General features: G+C 38.4%; 6 protein-coding genes across 7 annotated transcripts in view; 2 read left to right on the top strand and 4 right to left on the bottom strand.

The window, feature by feature from the left end:
- LOC103513223 overlaps positions 1 to 1439 on the top strand; it is an 8328-nt gene extending 6889 nt beyond the window's left edge. For both annotated transcript variants that reach the window (XM_026826494.1, XM_017445728.2), the window contains exon 4: positions 1395 to 1439. In XM_026826494.1, the coding sequence (XP_026682295.1) occupies positions 1395 to 1435 (41 nt within the window). In that variant the 3' untranslated portion in view covers positions 1436 to 1439. The remainder of the gene's footprint in view (positions 1 to 1394) is intronic.
- A 466-nt stretch (positions 1440 to 1905) lies between these two features.
- LOC103513235 lies at positions 1906 to 4032 on the bottom strand. Its single transcript, XM_008478048.3, has 3 exons — positions 3936 to 4032; positions 3332 to 3534; positions 1906 to 2959 (listed from the first exon to the last, which is right to left on the bottom strand). Exons 1-3 carry the CDS (start codon positions 3998 to 4000, stop codon positions 1998 to 2000), a joined length of 1230 nt encoding a protein of 409 aa, XP_008476270.1. The 5' UTR covers positions 4001 to 4032; the 3' UTR covers positions 1906 to 1997.
- A 1071-nt stretch (positions 4033 to 5103) lies between these two features.
- Positions 5104 to 6576, bottom strand: LOC113469066. Its single transcript, XM_026826483.1, has 6 exons — positions 6073 to 6576; positions 5960 to 5963; positions 5844 to 5870; positions 5651 to 5726; positions 5332 to 5366; positions 5104 to 5193 (listed from the first exon to the last, which is right to left on the bottom strand). Exons 1-6 carry the CDS (start codon positions 6165 to 6167, stop codon positions 5110 to 5112), a joined length of 321 nt encoding a protein of 106 aa, XP_026682284.1. The 5' UTR covers positions 6168 to 6576; the 3' UTR covers positions 5104 to 5109.
- A 760-nt stretch (positions 6577 to 7336) lies between these two features.
- On the top strand, positions 7337 to 8468 carry LOC113469065. Its single transcript, XM_026826482.1, has 3 exons — positions 7337 to 7560; positions 7715 to 7765; positions 8259 to 8468. Exons 1-3 carry the CDS (start codon positions 7451 to 7453, stop codon positions 8407 to 8409), a joined length of 312 nt encoding a protein of 103 aa, XP_026682283.1. The 5' UTR covers positions 7337 to 7450; the 3' UTR covers positions 8410 to 8468.
- Positions 8469 to 10483: 2015 nt separating this feature from the next.
- Positions 10484 to 15304, bottom strand: LOC103513233 (kinesin-like protein unc-104). The gene is made up of 2 exons (XM_026826493.1): positions 15075 to 15304; positions 10484 to 10945 (listed from the first exon to the last, which is right to left on the bottom strand). The coding sequence occupies exons 1-2, from the start codon at positions 15132 to 15134 to the stop codon at positions 10748 to 10750; spliced, it is 258 nt and encodes an 85-aa protein (XP_026682294.1). The 5' UTR covers positions 15135 to 15304; the 3' UTR covers positions 10484 to 10747.
- Positions 15305 to 16132: 828 nt separating this feature from the next.
- LOC103513222 (kinesin-like protein unc-104) lies at positions 16133 to 18070 on the bottom strand. Its single transcript, XM_008478037.2, has 4 exons — positions 18032 to 18070; positions 17293 to 17494; positions 16943 to 17056; positions 16133 to 16521 (listed from the first exon to the last, which is right to left on the bottom strand). The coding sequence occupies exons 1-4, from the start codon at positions 18067 to 18069 to the stop codon at positions 16321 to 16323; spliced, it is 555 nt and encodes a 184-aa protein (XP_008476259.1). The 5' UTR covers position 18070; the 3' UTR covers positions 16133 to 16320.
- Positions 18071 to 18191: the final 121 nt, after the last annotated feature.

The following is an 18191-nucleotide window of genomic DNA, read 5'->3' as shown; positions in this document are numbered from 1 at the left end:
GAAGTTTTTATTGAATCATATGGAAGATGTTTGAAGTATTTCAGCAGCAGGGCTGAATGAAGTCATTGCGGACACAAGTCAGCTTCTCAGGTAATATATTCGCCCACAGGGTTTTCTTTATATATGTAGGTATAAGCTGAACAGAGTAAAATACATTCTCTTATGAATTTGCGTAAAAATTTAAGGTAAATTTAAAGCATTTCCCTTTCTTTGACTCTTGTGTATATATATATTATAATGGGTTAAAGATGTGAACTAGACTTTTTTATTTGTTTCAGATTGACTTTTAAAAACCACATCCTCCAAAGCCACTGTTAGAAGTAAATCATGCAGACAGTAATGTTTCTATGGTCAAAAACTTTGAGATGTATGAAGTTGTGAAGAAGATGTAAAAGAGAGAAGGAAACAGAGGAGGTGAAAAAATTTGCACTCAAAAGAAATGACAAATTGATACAATCATTTCATATTGTCACGATTGATTGATAGTGTTCTTCTGACTTCAACTTGGTGACTTATCTGTTACTAACCAGGCTGAGCTGATCGGCGCTTAATATTCCATATACGATGATGAAAGAAGACCCCAGGTGATCGTAGCTTGGGTTGGATGTAGAAGCGCCAACCTAGAAGGATTTATTAAAGCATTTAATCACCATGGTTGTGTTGAGGAACTATGTATGTGTCTACTGCGTTGACTCGTAAAGTTGCCTCAATGAGCATTTCATGTATTGATGCAGATTTGTTTTGCAACATCACCGCAGTGTTGTAGCTAGACTGTGCACATAGCTGTGCCTCAAGAAGGTTTTTCATTCCGTTAAGTACTTTAATTTTTGGGGACCAGTTGTGATCAAATAAAAGATAATCTTCCTCTCTTCAATTTGCAAGCACTCTTTTCTAATGTCGGATCAATCATTGATTGTTTGAAAATTGAAATGAAAAGCTAATGAATCCTTCTCTTCAAGCATCAACATGGTCTGCATTATAAATCATGTAATACCTCAAGTGATCTGATTTCTATAACAATATTCCCTCAGGGATTGATTATGTTTATTTCAAAGGTTATGGTGGGTGAGAGCAAGTGATATGCAAATTGTGGAAGATCTGGATATTTAGAACAAATTGGATCTCCTGGTGTAGTTGTGTGTTCTTGCCAGATAGGAGGGGTTAAGAACTTGGTTCGCATCTTACCGAGCTAGAAAAATGTTTTAAAGACGGCTCAGTGTATCCTAGTGGAACCAGATGTCTAAACTGATGTCAAGAAACTAAAAAGTTGCAGTGTAAGAGTCCATGTAGAGCGGGTTATTTAAAGAGTCATGAGAGTACAAGTTTTTGGATTCCCATTCACGGTTTTCATCATGAACTCCTTGAAACTTTGATGGTATTGTATAATGCAGCTGGGCTATCAAATTGCCAAAAACCCATTATCCAAGATTGCTGACAGCAAATGTTAGGGGCATCAATACTTTTTCTACCTTCCTTTTTTAAAATACTTTCTAGGACTTCATTTCTTATAGTCACAATTGATATTCATTAATAATTTTCCTTGTATTTTCTACAAAAATACAAAGTACATTAATTATGTTTTAATGGTTGCATGGAAAATAAAAAGACTGTTTTACAATTAATTTAAACACATTTACATTATGTATTTATACATGTATTTATATACAAAGGAAATTTACAATAAATACATTTTATAAGAATATAAATACATAAATAATATTTCAATTTATTATATTTACTATTTACATGTTATATATAGGAATTTTTTTTTTTTTTTTAAGAGGTTTGACAGAGGGAACTGTAACTGCTATGGTCTTATCGTCCCGAAATCGAAGAGAGAAGGAAGACAGGATAGGAGAAAGCCAGCCGTTCCGAGAACAAACATTATCCCATCAGGATAAAATCCGCCCCGGGCGGGAATCGAACCTGCGGCCTAGCGCTTACAAGGCAGATGCACTACCAACTAAGCTAACTAGGCTGGCCTAGGAAAGCTTCATTTAAGCAGACATTAGTTTGGGGAATATGGATTTCTTCCAAAAATCCCTAGCTCTTTGTAGCAGATCTGTAATCAGTGCCAAATCAAACTCAACAATGATCGAGACAACTTCATATGTCTCCTCGTAATTGGGTTTAGCCACTGCAAATATTGCTCTTTCTTGCCCTAACAAATACATCTGGAGTTGAACTTGTGCCATGTATTTGGGTGCAGGACTCTCCATATTTGGGGTGAAATAAGTTCTGAAGGTTTTCTCAGATGATGGAGCTTTGACTTCTATTACAAAATTTTCTGTAACACCATCTGGTGAAGCACCAAAAACAGGTTCTTCTGCCTTTACAACCAACCCCATCTTTTCAGGCTTTATATCATATATGTGCTGTACAGTTTGGAGGATTCTCTCCTCCAAAGCAGTACCCCTCTTCATTGCAGCACTCGGTTTGAATTTGGTAGCACCTAGAATGGTACTTACTAGTGTGCCATCATCTGTTGTGCAATGAGCTGCTTCATACAGCTTTGAAGCACAAATCCTTCCAAAGCGTAACGTATGCCATAATGGCGAGGCTGCTTGGCCTTTGGTCTCCTCAGCCCACAATTTTAAATCTTGTTGTTTTAAAAATGTTGATGCAAATTCAATGAATTCATCAGGTTCTGTCAAACCAGAAACTTTAAAATCATTGATGAGGTGGAACATAGATTTCTTTATAGTTTGATGCCCATCTATGTGCTTCCTCACCAATGACTCTACATTTAAGGTTTGACAAATCTGATTGAAAAATGCCTCCTTTTTAGCAGCGGAAATGTTACCAGCTACTTGTTCAGCAATGTCATTAGTCTTGACAATCCTGGATGCAGCTGCTGATAATTTAGACTTGAGCCAGTAGCATTTAGTCTCAGTAACTGATGGTTCCATTGCATGACGATGAAGCCATGTTACAAATGCTACCGCATGTTTACATCCACCTGTAACAAGTAAGAATAACTGTGTAATAATCTATCTATTAATAGATAATTATAATATTTTTAACTTCAAAATATATTTTCCACTGTAGAAGTAGGTAGGTATGTTAAAATTATTTTAAAATATGATTAACATTTGTGTTCAATGTTCATATTCAAGTAATTCAAGCACAAGAGAAAAGGAAGAGAGAGTGAGAGAGATTTAACTTCACCAACACATACAATAATTATTGATTGTGCTCTTTATATTATATCTACAACAAAGAACAAATTTCCCAAAAACCTTTATTAAAATATGGTTAGTTTGTACTAAAATGTAATCATTGCTTTAAATTTATAGCTGAAGTGTTGAAAAAGAGAATTGAATAAACCTACCTTGACAAGCAGCACAGTCTTCACACACAGCTTTGATTATTTCAGAGTCCTTTTCATTAATGATACACAGGACCGAGTATGGTTTAGCATTAACCCTGTGCTCTGGGGTGATTTTGGCCTTTACATAGCATAGGTTAAATTCAGGTTGACGTTTAATCTGTACAAAACCTATTGCTTCGTCAGAATAATCCTCTCTGGCTGATCTATAAACAAAAAGATCCACAAAATTCACTTAGATTGGAAACTTAGGTACAAAGCAACAAAACATTTCTGATAACTTCCAGCTTTTTTTTCACACTCAAATCTAGTAGTGAAACCAAGGGTACAAAGGCTTCACAACTTCACATCAATGAAAAGTCACCAATTGAGAAATAAATGAAAAAAAAAAAAAAACTTCCAGCTTTATGAGACAGGTATGCTTTACCTATCTTAACCTTGAGTGAAGCCAAAATATGTACACAGATAAACATCCCATGTTCATACCACTAGCTGGTGAAAATGGTAAACAAACTCAGGTTCATGAATATCAATTTGAAGGGTAGAAATGGAAGGTAGGTACCTACATAACAAACTGTCTTCTATTTTACTCTAGGTAGGTACTTACCGTTGAGTTTTGACATTTTTCAACTCAGGGGAAATGAAGTCTGTTGACTTGAAGAACTTCACCATTGTAAAGGTCCTCACAATGGGCAAATTCCGGCTGTTTGAATTGCTGGAATCAGTTAAAATCGCATTTTTCGAAAATTTTGAGTTACTCACATTTTGTTCTAGGTGTGCGATATGTGCACAAACACATTAATGCGTTACCTGCGAGGGAGCTTTGCTCAGGAGCTCGGGACATTTGATGTGACGTCATTGCCTGCGGGAGCGTATGTCGTGACGTCAAAGTTCACGATTTACCGGCATTTTTTTAATCGATTTATCTCGGGATCTAGAAGTCGTAGAAGAAAAAGAAAAATTCCGTCGGTCCTCATTTTTCCTGCTCTATGACTTTGAAACATCACCCAAGTAAGCGCAACTGATCTATTATCCACAGGGTAGGTAGGTAGATAATACATACTCCACCATATATACCTATACCTACATAATAATATACTTTACAACAAAGGGGATGTCATTACTTAAAAAAAAAAAAAAAAAAAAAAAAAAAAAAAATGGATCTCTTGTTAGTATTACATTTTTTTCCCATGTTTGCAAAGGGAAGACTACCTGCCATTGAAAAAAAAGACATCATTAGGTGGTATACCTACGTGTGTCGAAGTATATTTCAATTTCAGAAATATCACTTATTTTTTTGCAGAAAAAGCTTAATGACTCAGCGGAGGAAATGAAGAACTTGATCTCTCTTCAGAACATTGTGGTGGAAATGTTCAGCAAACAAGTTCTTACTCAGCCAATACTCTGTGATAGATTCAAACAAATCCTAGAGGAAGTTGGAAACCAACTGAAACCTGGACATGAAAATTTGAGTGCTGAGCATAGTATGGAAGATGAAAGCTGTGATATAAAAGAAGAAAAGCCAGAAGTGTTGTCAGAAGACTATCAACCAGACAGCATGGACATAGGTGCTGACGGTAATGAGCGTGTGACGTCACAAAATACAATAGAAAGCCTATACAGATATCGTACCAATAACACATACCGGGTGTTTATACCTCAAGTGACCACCCTGTACGAATCTACAAATTATCCACAGGGTAGATAGGTAGGTAGATAATACATACTCCACCATATCTACCTAAACCTACATAATATACTTTACAACAAAGGGGATGTGATCACTTACCATTTGGAGTGGTACCCAAGTTGTTATTGTTGATGTTCCGATCATTCAAACCTGCACCAATTGAACCGCCCACACTCTGAAATAAAAGACCTCATAGAATTAGCCACCTACTTACTACTGAATTTTAGGTAGGTAGGTACCCGGAACATTACTGTTCGACAAAATCCTACAAAAGGCCCTGGGTACGGGTTAACAAGTTAACATGGGTACTTACAAAGCCTGGAACTCCTATCGAAGCACCAATGCCAGCTGCAACAAAAAAGAGGTGAATAAAATGAGTTTTCATAACGAGAAACTTTTCCTATAGTAACCGAAAGGAGACTAAAAACAGAATCTCGACATCCCCGAACCAAATTTCTGAAATTTGGAGCATCCCCTCCAGGCTCCAGGTAGCCATATAGGTAGAAGGTAGGTACAATAAAATTGTCATCACCGTTTGAACTTTGGGCCCTCTCCCCCTCTCAATGAAATCCTGTTCATGGGCCTGACCTATTGGTAGGTAACTTGAAAAAAAATAATGAAGATGTTCTTACCACTACGAGGAGTAGCCAAGTTGTTGTTGTTGTAGTTCCTGTCGCTCGTACCATTCAAAATCGAACCTCCCAAACTCTGAAATCAAACAAAGGACGGTATTAAAATCAGCAGTAGAATCCCATGGCTCCTGTAGGTAGGTAACGTAAGTACCTATTGATACCTGGTATTAAGTCTAGTATAGTGACTACTTACCAAGCCTGTTCCTATGGCAGCATCGAAATTTTCAACGCGTGTGGTATTATCAACGTAATTTTAGAAAAATCAAATAGTTCAGTGATCTGTAAAACTCATTCCAAAGTGGCTCCTATGAGGTCCAAAAAATTTGTATTTCGAAACCCAAAATTTGAATTTTTCACCAATAAAAAGAGGGGATTTTTCGGTAGATCACAGTGTTTTATATCTGATAATTTTGGTGTACTTACCTGCTGATGAGGGAGAATTACAGGAACACAAGATAAGAAGGAACACCAAACTACTGGAAGTGCCAGCAGCACCATATGTACCACACCAAGTCATGATTACTACTAAGCGCAATCTCACGCGGCTGAGGTTCCAGTTTCCTATGTAACCATGTCGGGAGCCAAAATAATAGTTACCTACTATACATACACCAGAGAAAAGAGATGATGGTGACTAGTTTTCATTCATTAAGTGACCAAACGAACGGAGGTTTAAGTTTGAAATCTCTCAAACTGTAGCACCGATTTTTGATGAAATTGAGTAAGTACGTATTTCAATTTTCAAACAAGACTTTCTTGTTACATCACAATTTCTTAAAACTAGTTGTAGGTAAAATGTCAATTTTAAACTACTCATTCGATTTAAACAAGGAGAAGGAAACAAATATCAAATATGTACAACACACGGATTGAATCCAAGACACTGATTTCATTCTTAGTTTCTCACGAATTTTCACTTCCTATTTGAGTCCAATAATGGAACCGAACATCCTTCAGTATGGGACCAAAGGCCAAACTAAGTAACTTTACGATCGACGGTTCTTCATGTCTAAAAAGGGAATGTACAAAGTCTAAAAGAAATGATGTAGCAGAATGCAATATCATCTTTGTTAGTTATAGGACAATGGCACTCATTGTGCATACAATAATACTAATCGCATTTCCAAGCATGTGGTTCAGGACGAGCCAGCTAAACCTAGCTGGAGACCATCAAACCCCCGGCTTCAGATAAGCCGTTAACAACAACACCGCCAACAACAACTAATACCTAGGTACCACTTATTTGTTTACTTAGGCCAGCCACTCGTTATGTGGTAGACCTGACAGACACCTGATGAGCACACACACTATCAGGTAGACCTAACAGGTATGGCTGAAAAGATCCGTCTGTCAGGTATACCTGATACCTGATGAGCACACACACTATCAGGTAGACCTGACAGGTACGGCTGAAAAGATCCGTCTGTCAGGTCTACCTGATACCTGATGAGCACACACACTATCAGGTAGACCTAACAGGTACGGCTGAAAAGATCCGTCTGTCAGGTATACCTGATGAGCACACACACTATCAGGTAGACCTAACAGGTACGGCTGAAAAGATTAAGAAATGCCTAGATTCATTAAAAATTAGGTCGGATATGTTTGGTTTTGATTTCCACCGAGGGTAAACTTTATACTAAACACTTAAAGTTTGTTCTCAGAAGAGCTATTATTTCAGTATGATAGGGACCTCTCTTGTACCTCTAGTAAATAAACCTATTTTCTTGGGTATTTCTTTTTTTATGACAAAGTATTCAATGTATTTTCTATTTCCATTTTCTAGAAATTTTCACCACCATGGCCTCATCAAATGATAAAAAAGTGAAGTCAATGGCAGAAACAACAAAGAAGAAGGTACAGAAATCATTGAAGAATGTTGTGGCAAGTCCATATAATCAACAATATTGGTGAGTGGAAAATCTAGGTATTCTTGGATTCTGATTCCAATAAACAGAACAAAGTTCCAAGTAGTAAAGACCTACCTAATTATCAAAAACTCAAGCCTGGTACATAGACATGATACTTGAATAATGCATAAGGTACTTTTGTTTATGATTTCAGGTATCCATTACAGAAAGATGATTTGAAGACATTGCAAGATTGTATGGGAAAGTAAGTACCTATATTAAATTAATAGGTATGTAGTTACCTATGTACTGTACCCACATAATATACAAACTACAAAAGTCCTTGTATGAGGATTAGGGGTATTTGCCTTCAAGGTGAACATTAGTAGGTAAACACATCTCATGTGAAGATTATGCTAAAAGTAGGTACCTACCAAATATTCTTCAGTACAACCTATAAAGAAAAGGAAATATTTTTACAATTCTCTTGTAAGACCCGAAAGAAGATTACTAGCATACATAGTATTGGCAAAAGTCCTTGTATGAGGATTAGGGGTATTTGCCTTCAAGGTGAACATTAGTAGGTAAACACATCTCATGTGAAGATTATGCTAAAATTACCTATCAAATATTCTTCAGTACAACCTATAAAGAAAAGGAAATATTTTTACAATTCACTTGTAAGACCCAAAAGAAGATTACTAGCATACATAGTATTGAAAAAGATATAAACAATATTGTTATCTTGTATTTTACAGAAATTTGCCTGCACTTGTAAATTTGAAATCAAGAATCCCTTGGAAACAGCTGAAGAAATTATCGAAGGATGATAGAAAAACCAAACTGAATGAAAAAAGAAACAAAATTAAAGAAGTGGAAAATAACCAGCCTTTGTTTCATATGAGGTAAGAGTAATGTTTGATAGAGGGAACTGTAAGAATAGAATAGTCTCTTTACTCCCAGAGTCTAAAATAAGGTCTTTTGATAGGTCTTATAGAGGTCTCAAGTATTGAAGAGAGTACAGAATAGGGTACATACCTACCCACTTTTACTTTTTTTTAGCCATAAAAAATAAAGTAAGTAAAAGAAATCCTTGGGTAAGTAGGTAGGTACATACTTGAATTACTTGACATGAAAATAGAAGGCACCTATTTACATACCTCTTGGGAAAGTTTAAATTTAGCTCCCAGTAGACATGCAAATCTGTATAATGGCTTGTTGGTAGGTACATTACATACTTTTCGTAGGTACTTGAATAAATTAGCTATCGATACAGTGGCGTAGCGTTCATGTAGGGCGTGTATGGCGGCCATACACTCAAAAATTCCACTCAAATACCCTTAAATATTGACTTTAAATAATTTTATTATTGTTATTCTTATTAGATAGATATTGTGATAGAAATTAGTGTCCGCCCTACACTTGGAGTTAGACCACGCTACGCCACTGATCGATAGGTAAATGCGTGAAACTAGGGAGCCTCTGTTCACCAGAAATGAAACAATGAGAGTAGGTGTTATCATTATAGACATTACTTCAACTCATTCAATTGAGGTTGCAAAAGGAATGAATGAGGAAGTATGTGATCCGATTCATATAGTAAACTTCTTTGACAAGTTCAATGAAACTACAAATCCTGGATAACAGATAAAATGGGAGGTCCCGAACGCCATTCCCTGTATTGAATAGTTTTAGAGATGGTTCAGTGAGAAGAGTTGATAACACAATGTTATTCACCCCTCTCTGGTTAGGGGTATAGCAGATTTACGGGGGGTTTAAACCGAGCTATTATTCTGAAAAAAACAAATGCAGAAAATTTCAATTTACATCTATAATAACAAGCTAATGACACACCCTCTATCACACGGACTACAACTGATACACACAGTATCTTCTTTACTTACAACAAAAATAAAAATTTAATACGAAGCAGAAAAATACATAATTATAATTATGATACTCAAAATTCAAATCTTTTTTTTTATCAATAAAGATTATTATGAAATATAATTCAATAAAATATTAGCTAAAAATATCACAAGGTAGGGTCGAGAGGAAAACAAAAAGCCAAAATACAAGAAAAGAAAATGGAAAGAGTGAAATGCAGGCAAAATTATTTCCTTAATCATCCAAATCTAGGAAATAGGAACTTGATTTAATCATCATGAACCTGTCGGAATCACGTGAGTTCACGTGACTGAAGTGCCTCTTGTTGTATCCTTCAAGTTAAGGAAAATCGGGCATGACGAGTGATTGGATGGGTGATCGTCCAATTGCCACGTGATGTTGGTGCCGTTCAAGTTAAAGCCTTGTGTAAGAACATAGGTTAATTAAGTGGCTACCGTGTGAGAACAGGCAGATAGTTGTCTGTGTTACCTTCATATTGACCCCTAAGGTGGGTTTACACGCTCAAGCCATTTGCGCGGTTTCACAAGTAAATCGTAGCGTGTGAACGCAGACTTGAAGTTTACACAAGGCAAAGAAACTTTTTCTAGGCTCATCTATATTTTTGTGCAAACCGAACAATCCGGCATGCGCAAGCCAGTTTGTGCAAATGGCTTGAGAGTGTTGACCTGGGTGTACTTGTCCAAGGAAAGAAAATGCCTGCATTGCACCCCTGATGACAACGAGTAAAATTAATAACAAATGTAGGCATGTCTGTACATTTCAAATATCAATGACTCCAAGTTAAAGCCTTGTGTAAGAACATAGGTTAATTAAGTGGCTACCGTGTGAGAACAGGCAGATAGTTGTCTGTGTTAACTTCATATTGACCCCTAAGGTGGGTTTACACGCTCAAGCCATTTGCACAAACTGGCTTGCGCAAGCGGTTTGCACAAGTAAATCGTAGCGTGTGAACGCAGACTTGAAGTTTGCACAAGCCAAAGAAACTTTTTCTAGGCTCCTCTTACAGTTTTGTGCAAACCGAACAATCCGGCATGCGCAAGCCAGTTTGTGCAAATGGCTTGAGAGTGTTGACCTGGGTGTACTTGTCCAAGGAAATAAAATGCCTGCATTGCACCCCTGATGACAACGAGTAAAATTAATAACAAATGTAGGCATGTCTGTACATTTCAAATGTCAATGACTCAAATATGTTCTTAATATCGTTTGCTATGTAAGTAGGCATGTTTATCATGCGAAATGCTCCATCCATGATTGGGTGATCTAATATAAGTATAGCTATTATTTATCAACTACTGTTCAATGTTAGAAAACTTCAATGCAGTTTCCATCTAAAACTCTTTCATATCTGACTTACCTTCGACGGTATTCTGCCGTGAATGAGTCGAATACATTTCAGGGCCAACTCTCTCTCATGATCAGTCATATCCCACGGCTGGTACACGTCTTCCTTCAAGTTCTGAGAGTTAATTCGCAACAGGGGCGGACTGGATCGCCCATCTACCAGACTTCCTGTTTTGGCCACCAGATTGCAGATCTCCTGAAATAGTCACAAGAAAGGGTATAAAATAGTCAGCCTAGTTAGGTTGGAGGGTAGCGCGTCTGCCTTGTAAACGCTAGGTCGCCCGGCGCGGATTTTATCCCAAACAGATAAGGTTCGATAACGGCTGGCTTTCTGCTATCCTGTCTTCCTTCTTTCGTGACGATAAGACCGTTGCAGTTACAGATACCTCTATCAAACCGCCTAGGAAATTCATATCTCTCTACCTCTCTATCCATACTATTGGATAAGTCACAGGTTTCATCCAGCGGGGATAGGTCGTTGTTTTTCGCGGCGGAGGTTGGGGGTTCCTGAGAAACAGAAAAAGTAGAATAGAATATACCTTGTTTATCCTGCTCGAATGAGACTAAAAAGTCCCTTTATCCCAGCAATCTAAATAAGATCTCGTTTATTTTATGGGTTAAATAACATGGTACATATATTGAACATATTGTTCGGAACGAACGAATGAACGTAGAACAGGGAACACACAAGGGAACAACATGGGAACACAGTACATATTGAACAAGTAGAATTATAAGGTCTTACTGTACGAGTAGTAGTTAAAAGGGATTTCTTTATCAGCCACAAAGTAACATCTAACAAGCCTAGTTAGCTTGGAGGGTGGTGCGCCTGCCTTGTAAGCGCTAGATCGCGGGTTCGATTCCCGCCCGGGGCGAAATTTATCCTGAATAGGGGATATTTGTTCTTGGATAGACTGGCTTTGTCCTAGCCTGTCCTCCATCTCTCTTTGATTTCGGGACGATGAGACCTCTGTTTTGTTACAGTTCCCTCTATCAAACCCTGAAGTCATATCTGACCTGTCCTCCTTCTTTTGAAGTCATATCTGACTCCACGAATAATCCTAACGAGAGCACGGAGCTGTCTGTGTCCTCGTCCATTTCTGGCTCAGGAGTGTTACGAATACGACCTGAAGGGGAGACGAGTAGAGAATACCTTGTTTATGCTGTCCAAATAGGCTAAAAAGCCTTTGATTTTAAATTCTTAGTCCAAATAGGACTAAGAAATATTGGAACGTTTAGCCCCGAGGGCTGTAATGGCAAAAAAGTTAAAAAAATACTAGTTAAATACTAAAAAAGTTAAATATATTAAATGAATTTGCTGCCGTTGGGCTTCCAGGGACTCTCCCTCAAACTTTTTCCCAGCGAGGGTTATGGTTCTCAGATCTTGAATAGAATATTATATTCCTGTCCTAATAGGACTTAAAAGTCCCCTAGTTACTCACCTACAACCAATTCCTTGACATCCTTCCATCGTATTTCGGGCACTTGTTCGTGTACAATGGTAAGTCGAATACGCCTCTGTATTCCCTGGTGAAGCAGGAATAAGCCTCTACACGGGAGTTCATCACTGTGCTCCACCACAGCCGGGACATATTCACCATTAGGGGCTAAAACGATAATTTATCAGAATAAGGAATTTTTAATTAAGTTAAGCATACTTAATGGCTTGTCACAAATCTCGTTCCCCAAATATTACACCTAGATGAATTTTCTGACTTGACTTGAACTCGAACCACTAACCTCCAGATCCAAAGTTCAACGCGTTAATAGTGGCTGAACCGTAAAATAACGTTTATGAAATGTGTTTGTCCAATTTATGCTTTGTTTGGTCGGGGTAATGACATTTACATAAATGATGTCGAAAAATTGCTAGGCTTTGTCTTTTCCATGTTAGGTATATAGGAAAAATCAGATGGAAAACATTAATGTTCTATCATATACTATCGACAACTTCGTAGATATACTCGAGGGATAGGGAGGCAAAAGGACAAAGAACAGGGAAATGAGATTCTTCTAAATAATATAACATGATCAAGTACTTGGGGAATGTCTGAAGTTACGTAAACACAGAGGAATGGTTATTCTAGTGGTACTTATATTAAAACGTGACCATTTATTTATAAGACAAACATCACCACTTGCTGACATCATTCAATATTGATTGCCAAATACTCACAGCACATGAAAAGTTCCATTTGCATATTTGTTTGGCGCTTCTACTAATTATATGATAACAAAATCTTGTACCATTCACCAATGTCGCGATCAGTAGACATCTAAACCTGGAACTGATCACGAGAGAATCCTGATTTGGTTGGCAAATTGAAGATCAACTAACCCAAAAGTTGGAAAGAAATGAATCGGCATGGAAGCAATTTGTTGTTTATCAGTAAATGTATGCCAAGAATGTGTCTGATGGTAATAAAGGTTTACATCATCGATTCATTATCATCATGATTATATTTTACAATCAGAGGATTAATTTTACATTCCAGAGACTGTAATTTTGACGAATAAAAACTTAGGCACTCTGCGCACGGGTTTTAAAACAATCGTCAAGAGAGAAGGTTTACTAGTAAGCCTTCGCGCGTCGTTTTTACACCTCGTCTATCATGTCCTATTCTAATAGGTAGGTAATTACGACCCAGCGTATGTATAACTATTAATCATACGATCACCTTACAACCTATGTACAGTCGAACCTGGATATAAGAGAAAATTTTCTGGGCCCTTCATGCTGGACCTTGAGAAATTGATATAGTGGAAACCTTGATATAAGAGAAAAAAAGGGTGGTCCCCTGGATTATTTTATATCTCCTAATGATTATTTAATGTTAAATTGTATTAGGATAATTTTCAATTGTAAAAATGGGAATTCCCGTAAATTTATACTCTCCTAATGATTATTTAATGTTAAATTGTATTAGGATAATTTTCAATTGTAAAAATGGGAATTCCCGTAAATTTATACAAATAAATAAATATATCCAGGTTCGACTGTATTGCATGCTGACCGCCCAAGGCTAGAAATTACCACCAGGTTGGATTGAAATGAAGAATCGTGCTTGTACTTAATACTCATTTCATGAATGAACTCAATTACCAAACGATCTGTCGTGGTAAGACTAGCCAGGTTTTGAGAGTTTCGGGTGGGTTGATATAACTTTGAGACAGCCAATTCCGAGACAATTACTTTTTCAGTAACCCGAAAAAACCAACACATATGACCTGGTGAAGAGACTTTTCATGTATCTCCATACTTCGGTACTAGCATGTATTTAATACAATTGAAATAGGTATCTCAAAAGTAAGTACCTGTCTCAAAAATAGCCCACCCCCCCCCGTACATCTTTTTCCATGAAGAGTCGGGGGTTCATGCTGGTTACACGTGGCCATTCACATCCAGGAAGAAAAACATCGATGTTGACATCGATGTTTTTGTTCCGATGTATCGATGTTTTCAAAACATCGATGTCGATGTCCCAACCCTATCCTGTCCTCCTTCTCTCTTCGCCGAGAAAGAAGTTCTCTCTTCGCTTTTGGGACGATAAGACCTTAGCAACTGCACTTAAGTTCCCTTAGAATTAGGCCATCAGGATGTGAAATCTTTGGTGTGACCTACTATGAGCATTGAGCTGTTCAGTTTAAAATACAAGGTGATCAACAAGGCAGGTATAGCACCCTGTATATTATTTATTTCTATTCGAACCCGTTCGATATTTGATATGAGGATGCATGTATCTGACAGATGACAGCTCTGAGTAATGTCAATCCTTAGCAGATAGATAGATATATTATTTAGCAGAGAGATATATGGTTCTGGGGCAGGTAGAGATATTATTTAGCAGAGAGATATATACGTAATACTCATATGTCGCTGATGGGGCTTCAAAGTTCAAACAGCAGTATTGAATATTAAAACGTATTGGAAAGTGGAAACCCAGACTTGAGTGAAGCAATAGAACCATCCAGAGTTCAGAAAAGCAATAGAACCATCTCCCATCTGTCTAGGTAGTACCCCTAGAACCCATAGGTAGGTTGTTACACATAAGAATCTATTGGAAAATAATTCAATTTTACTTTTCTCTGTTCATTGTTTGAGATCGTCAAATTTTTGAGCCATCCGTATCCGTGTAAGACTTGTTTGCATTAGATACTCGTAAGCAGTCAGCGCAGCGGTGCGGCGATAGGACATACTCTTGCATCAGCTCCATACGGATCACTGAAGTTAAGCAACGGTTCACGTGGTTGTTAAGCGGATGGGTGACTATCTGGAGAATCTCGTGCTGCTAGCTTTTCTGGACCCCCCCCTCTCTATCTCTTACCTTTTCAGACTTGGTAGTGGGTGTCCTATCGTATCCCAGTTTGTCCTTCACCAGCAGCATATGTCTCACTCGTTCTACAGCTTGTAGCCGGGTCAACTTCTCCAGTTCCCATTGGTGGTCGAAAATGAGACTGTCCCCTCTTGGTCGCCAGCCATGGAGGTTCTCTTCACCTCTCACATAGGTAGATGATGTGTCTAGCACTCGACGCTGCCGCCTTTGAACGCCTACAAAGCAGGAAGGTACGATAAGTAAGCTCTCTCTCTCTCTCTCTCTCTCTCTCTCTCTCTCTCTCTCTCATACAGAAGAGCCTGAAAAGCTAAAGCTCAGAGATTTATCATTGTGTTTGTCTCTTCATATAATCCCAAACCCAGATATATAGGGGGACCTGAGTAGAGTCGGGAAAAGCGTATCGTTTTAACCTCACACAGCCTGTGTGCATGGGACGTGGGACCGGGAAATGCCAGCAACACGAGATCGCCCATATCGGCACCCATGCGGATACAAAACAGGCGCTAGGGATGTAAATGAGTTGCAAATATATCGATAAATCGACGAAAAATATATCGATATATATCGGTTTTCGATATATCGCAACATCCCTATACAAATAAATAAATATATCCAGGTTCGACTGTATTGCATGCTGACCGCCCAAGGCTAGAAATTACCACCAGGTTGGATTGAAATGGAGAATCGTGCTTGTACTTAATTCTCATTTCATGAATGAACTCAATTACCAAACAATCTGTCGTGGTAAGACTAGCCACGTTTTGAGAGAGTTTCGGGTGGGTTGATATAACTTTGAGACGGCCAATTCTGAGACAATTACTTTTTCAGTAACCCGAAACAACCAACACATATGACCTGGTGAAGAGATCTCCATACTTCGGTACTAGCATGTATTTAATACAATTGAAATAGGTATCTCAAAAGTAAGTACCTGTCTCAAAAATAGCCCACCACCCCCTGTATATCTTTTTCCATGAAGAGTCGGGGGTTCATGCTGGTTACACGTGACCATTCACATCCAGGTTATTATTATTATTATGTTCAGGCGGTCTCTTCTTGATCTCTTGTGTGCCGCGTCCATTTTTGTTTAGGGCTATTGCACTGCTATACCAGGTTAAGTCAGGATTAGCGAAGTAGGTATAGCACGTCAGAATTAACTACAGAAATAGGTGGGGAGTCCCGAGGCTTCTTCCTCGTAGTCCCCCCACCAGAATGGCGGACACGCCAACCCCCCGTCTCACTGAGGCAGACATTGGGTACTACTAGGCCCCAGGGCCGGGGATGCAGGGGGCTGTCTCCGGCTAGTCTTGGATCTGATCTGCCCGGCCAGGAGAGGATTGATGGCGTACAACCACTCGTGCACCTCACGCGCCCCTGCTGTCTGCATTAGATAGCCTCCGTGCTTGGTCACCACACTGAAACTGAACGGAACTCGCACCTGAAAACAGAGGACATTTATTTGAGATTTTTAAGGCCAGCCACTCACTATCAGGTATGAGGTAGACCTGACAGGCGGACCTGTTCAGCCGTACCTGTCAGGTCTACCTCATAGTGAGTGTGCTCATCAGGTATCCGGCGGACATGATCAGGTGTACCTGTCAGCTCTACCTGATAGTGAGTGGCTGGACTAACAAGCATTGAAGTACCTATGCTTAACACGATTAAAATTCTTTTTGTTTCATTCTATTTTCAAGTAAGGAAGTGCACATGGGGGACATAATAATTACAAGTGGTGATTTATTTAGACTGTCAGCTTCGAACAAGATGTCTCATTATGTTATCAGTTTAATTGAGCACATCTTTATTAATACAGTTTTGTTTACAAATTGGGTTCAATAATATATATTATGAAGACTTACCATTGCCTGTTGATCCTCAGAATATTCTACCTGAGCGGTGGCTAAGTTGACTAGGGCTCGCTCTACTGGATCTTTCTCGTCTCGGAATATAAACACATAGGGCCGACGCACCGCCTGGGGGACAAAGTAGGGGAAATCAAAACCGAGGATGGGGACAGAAAGTAGGGGAAATGAAGAAATCAGAATCTGGACTCAAAAGGTCCACATTTTCCTCCCATTTCCCGATTTCGGAAATTCGGACCGATTCCAATACTTTCTAATTACATAAGGCCTGTTTTTCTTGCATCAACCCGTCGCTATGGGAAGGAAAGTAATGGAACTGGGTCCTTTTTTTCTCTCTCAGTACTTACCACCCATCTCTTCTTCCATCCATTGGTCTTTTGCTCGAGTATATTCAGATATCCTTTCCTGGACACTACGGGACTGATTCGGATCTCCTCTATCTCTGGTACGTACAGGATCACTGAGGTATCTTGAGTGGCCTCGTTAGAGTCTGGACGACCCCTGGAGTCCTCGAATAAACTCCTGGCCGTCTTGTCTGGAGATAGATTCCTGGAGGAGGAGAACAAAATACAATATTATTACCTATTATTTAAATATTTGTCATTCAAAGAACAATTCGTGTTGAAAAATAACGCCAAGAATTGGAATCAACTACACAGTATGTTTGTACGGTAATGATATCGGAAAGAAACGTCAGTATTAGGAATTAAATTAGGAAAAGTAAAAAACGATGACTCCTGCAAGCAATAACCTCGGTGTCGATTTGTCGAACCCATGATTTCAGATTACGAAACCTAGATTTTAACCGCGATATACATACGCGTACATATTATCAGGGTAACGTAGGATTCGATAGGAAAAGAAAAAAAAAAATCAATAAAAGTGGGTTTCACCAACCTTCTGTTTAGCCCTTAACAGCTTGTTAGCTTATTAGCTCTGTTAAGCCTATACAAATCAAATGAAACTTTAGAGGCTTTCTAAGGGCTGAAAAAATATTGGTGAAATCCAACCTAAGTCTTTTAAAACTTTCACCTTGACCGGATTAGGCCTGATCCGAGGACTTCACACTGTGAGGCAACTACTTACTCGTTGGAACTGGAAGAAGAAACACTGCTTGCTACCATACTATTGTTGCGGCTTTGGTTTTTTTTTTTTTTTTTTTTTTTTTTTTTCAAGTACCTAGGTAGGTACTTTATTTTTAACAATATTGAACAAGAATAATGTAAACAATGGTACATTGGTACAA

Source organism: Diaphorina citri, unplaced genomic scaffold (genome assembly GCF_000475195.1).
Source record: "Diaphorina citri unplaced genomic scaffold, Diaci psyllid genome assembly version 1.1 scaffold942, whole genome shotgun sequence".
Classification (NCBI taxonomy): Eukaryota; Metazoa; Arthropoda; class Insecta; order Hemiptera; family Psyllidae; genus Diaphorina; species Diaphorina citri.
Note: the sequence above shows the minus strand (reverse complement) of the source record. Positions and strands in the feature narration are given on the sequence as shown.

Coding starts and splice junctions, on each gene's coding strand:
- LOC103513222 (XM_008478037.2), bottom strand. CDS start 18,069: ATGGTAGCAAGCAGTGTTTCTTCTTCCAGTTCCAACGA. Junction 17,495..18,031: donor TCTTCTTCCAGTTCCAACGA/GTAAGTAGTTGC, acceptor CTCCTCCTCCAG/GAATCTATCTCCAGACAAGA. Junction 16,522..16,942: donor CTGAGGATCAACAGGCAATG/GTAAGTCTTCAT, acceptor CTCTGTTTTCAG/GTGCGAGTTCCGTTCAGTTT.
- LOC113469065 (XM_026826482.1), top strand. CDS start 7,451: ATGGCCTCATCAAATGATAAAAAAGTGAAGTCAATGGCAGAAACAACA. Junction 7,561..7,714: donor CCATATAATCAACAATATTG/GTGAGTGGAAAA, acceptor TTATGATTTCAG/GTATCCATTACAGAAAGATG. Junction 7,766..8,258: donor TTGCAAGATTGTATGGGAAA/GTAAGTACCTAT, acceptor TGTATTTTACAG/AAATTTGCCTGCACTTGTAA.
- LOC103513233 (XM_026826493.1), bottom strand. CDS start 15,134: ATGCTGCTGGTGAAGGACAAACTGGGATACGATAGGACACCCACTACC. Junction 10,946..15,074: donor CCACTACCAAGTCTGAAAAG/GTAAGAGATAGA, acceptor TGACTATTTCAG/GAGATCTGCAATCTGGTGGC.
- LOC103513235 (XM_008478048.3), bottom strand. CDS start 4,000: ATGGTGAAGTTCTTCAAGTCAACAGACTTCATTTCCCCTGAGTTGAAA. Junction 3,535..3,935: donor AAAAATGTCAAAACTCAACG/GTAAGTACCTAC, acceptor TTTTGTTTATAG/ATCAGCCAGAGAGGATTATT. Junction 2,960..3,331: donor AGACTGTGCTGCTTGTCAAG/GTAGGTTTATTC, acceptor TACTTGTTACAG/GTGGATGTAAACATGCGGTA.
- LOC113469066 (XM_026826483.1), bottom strand. CDS start 6,167: ATGACTTGGTGTGGTACATATGGTGCTGCTGGCACTTCCAGTAGTTTG. Junction 5,727..5,843: donor CTGCCATAGGAACAGGCTTG/GTAAGTAGTCAC, acceptor GTTTGATTTCAG/AGTTTGGGAGGTTCGATTTT. Junction 5,367..5,650: donor CTTGGCTACTCCTCGTAGTG/GTAAGAACATCT, acceptor TTTTTGTTGCAG/CTGGCATTGGTGCTTCGATA.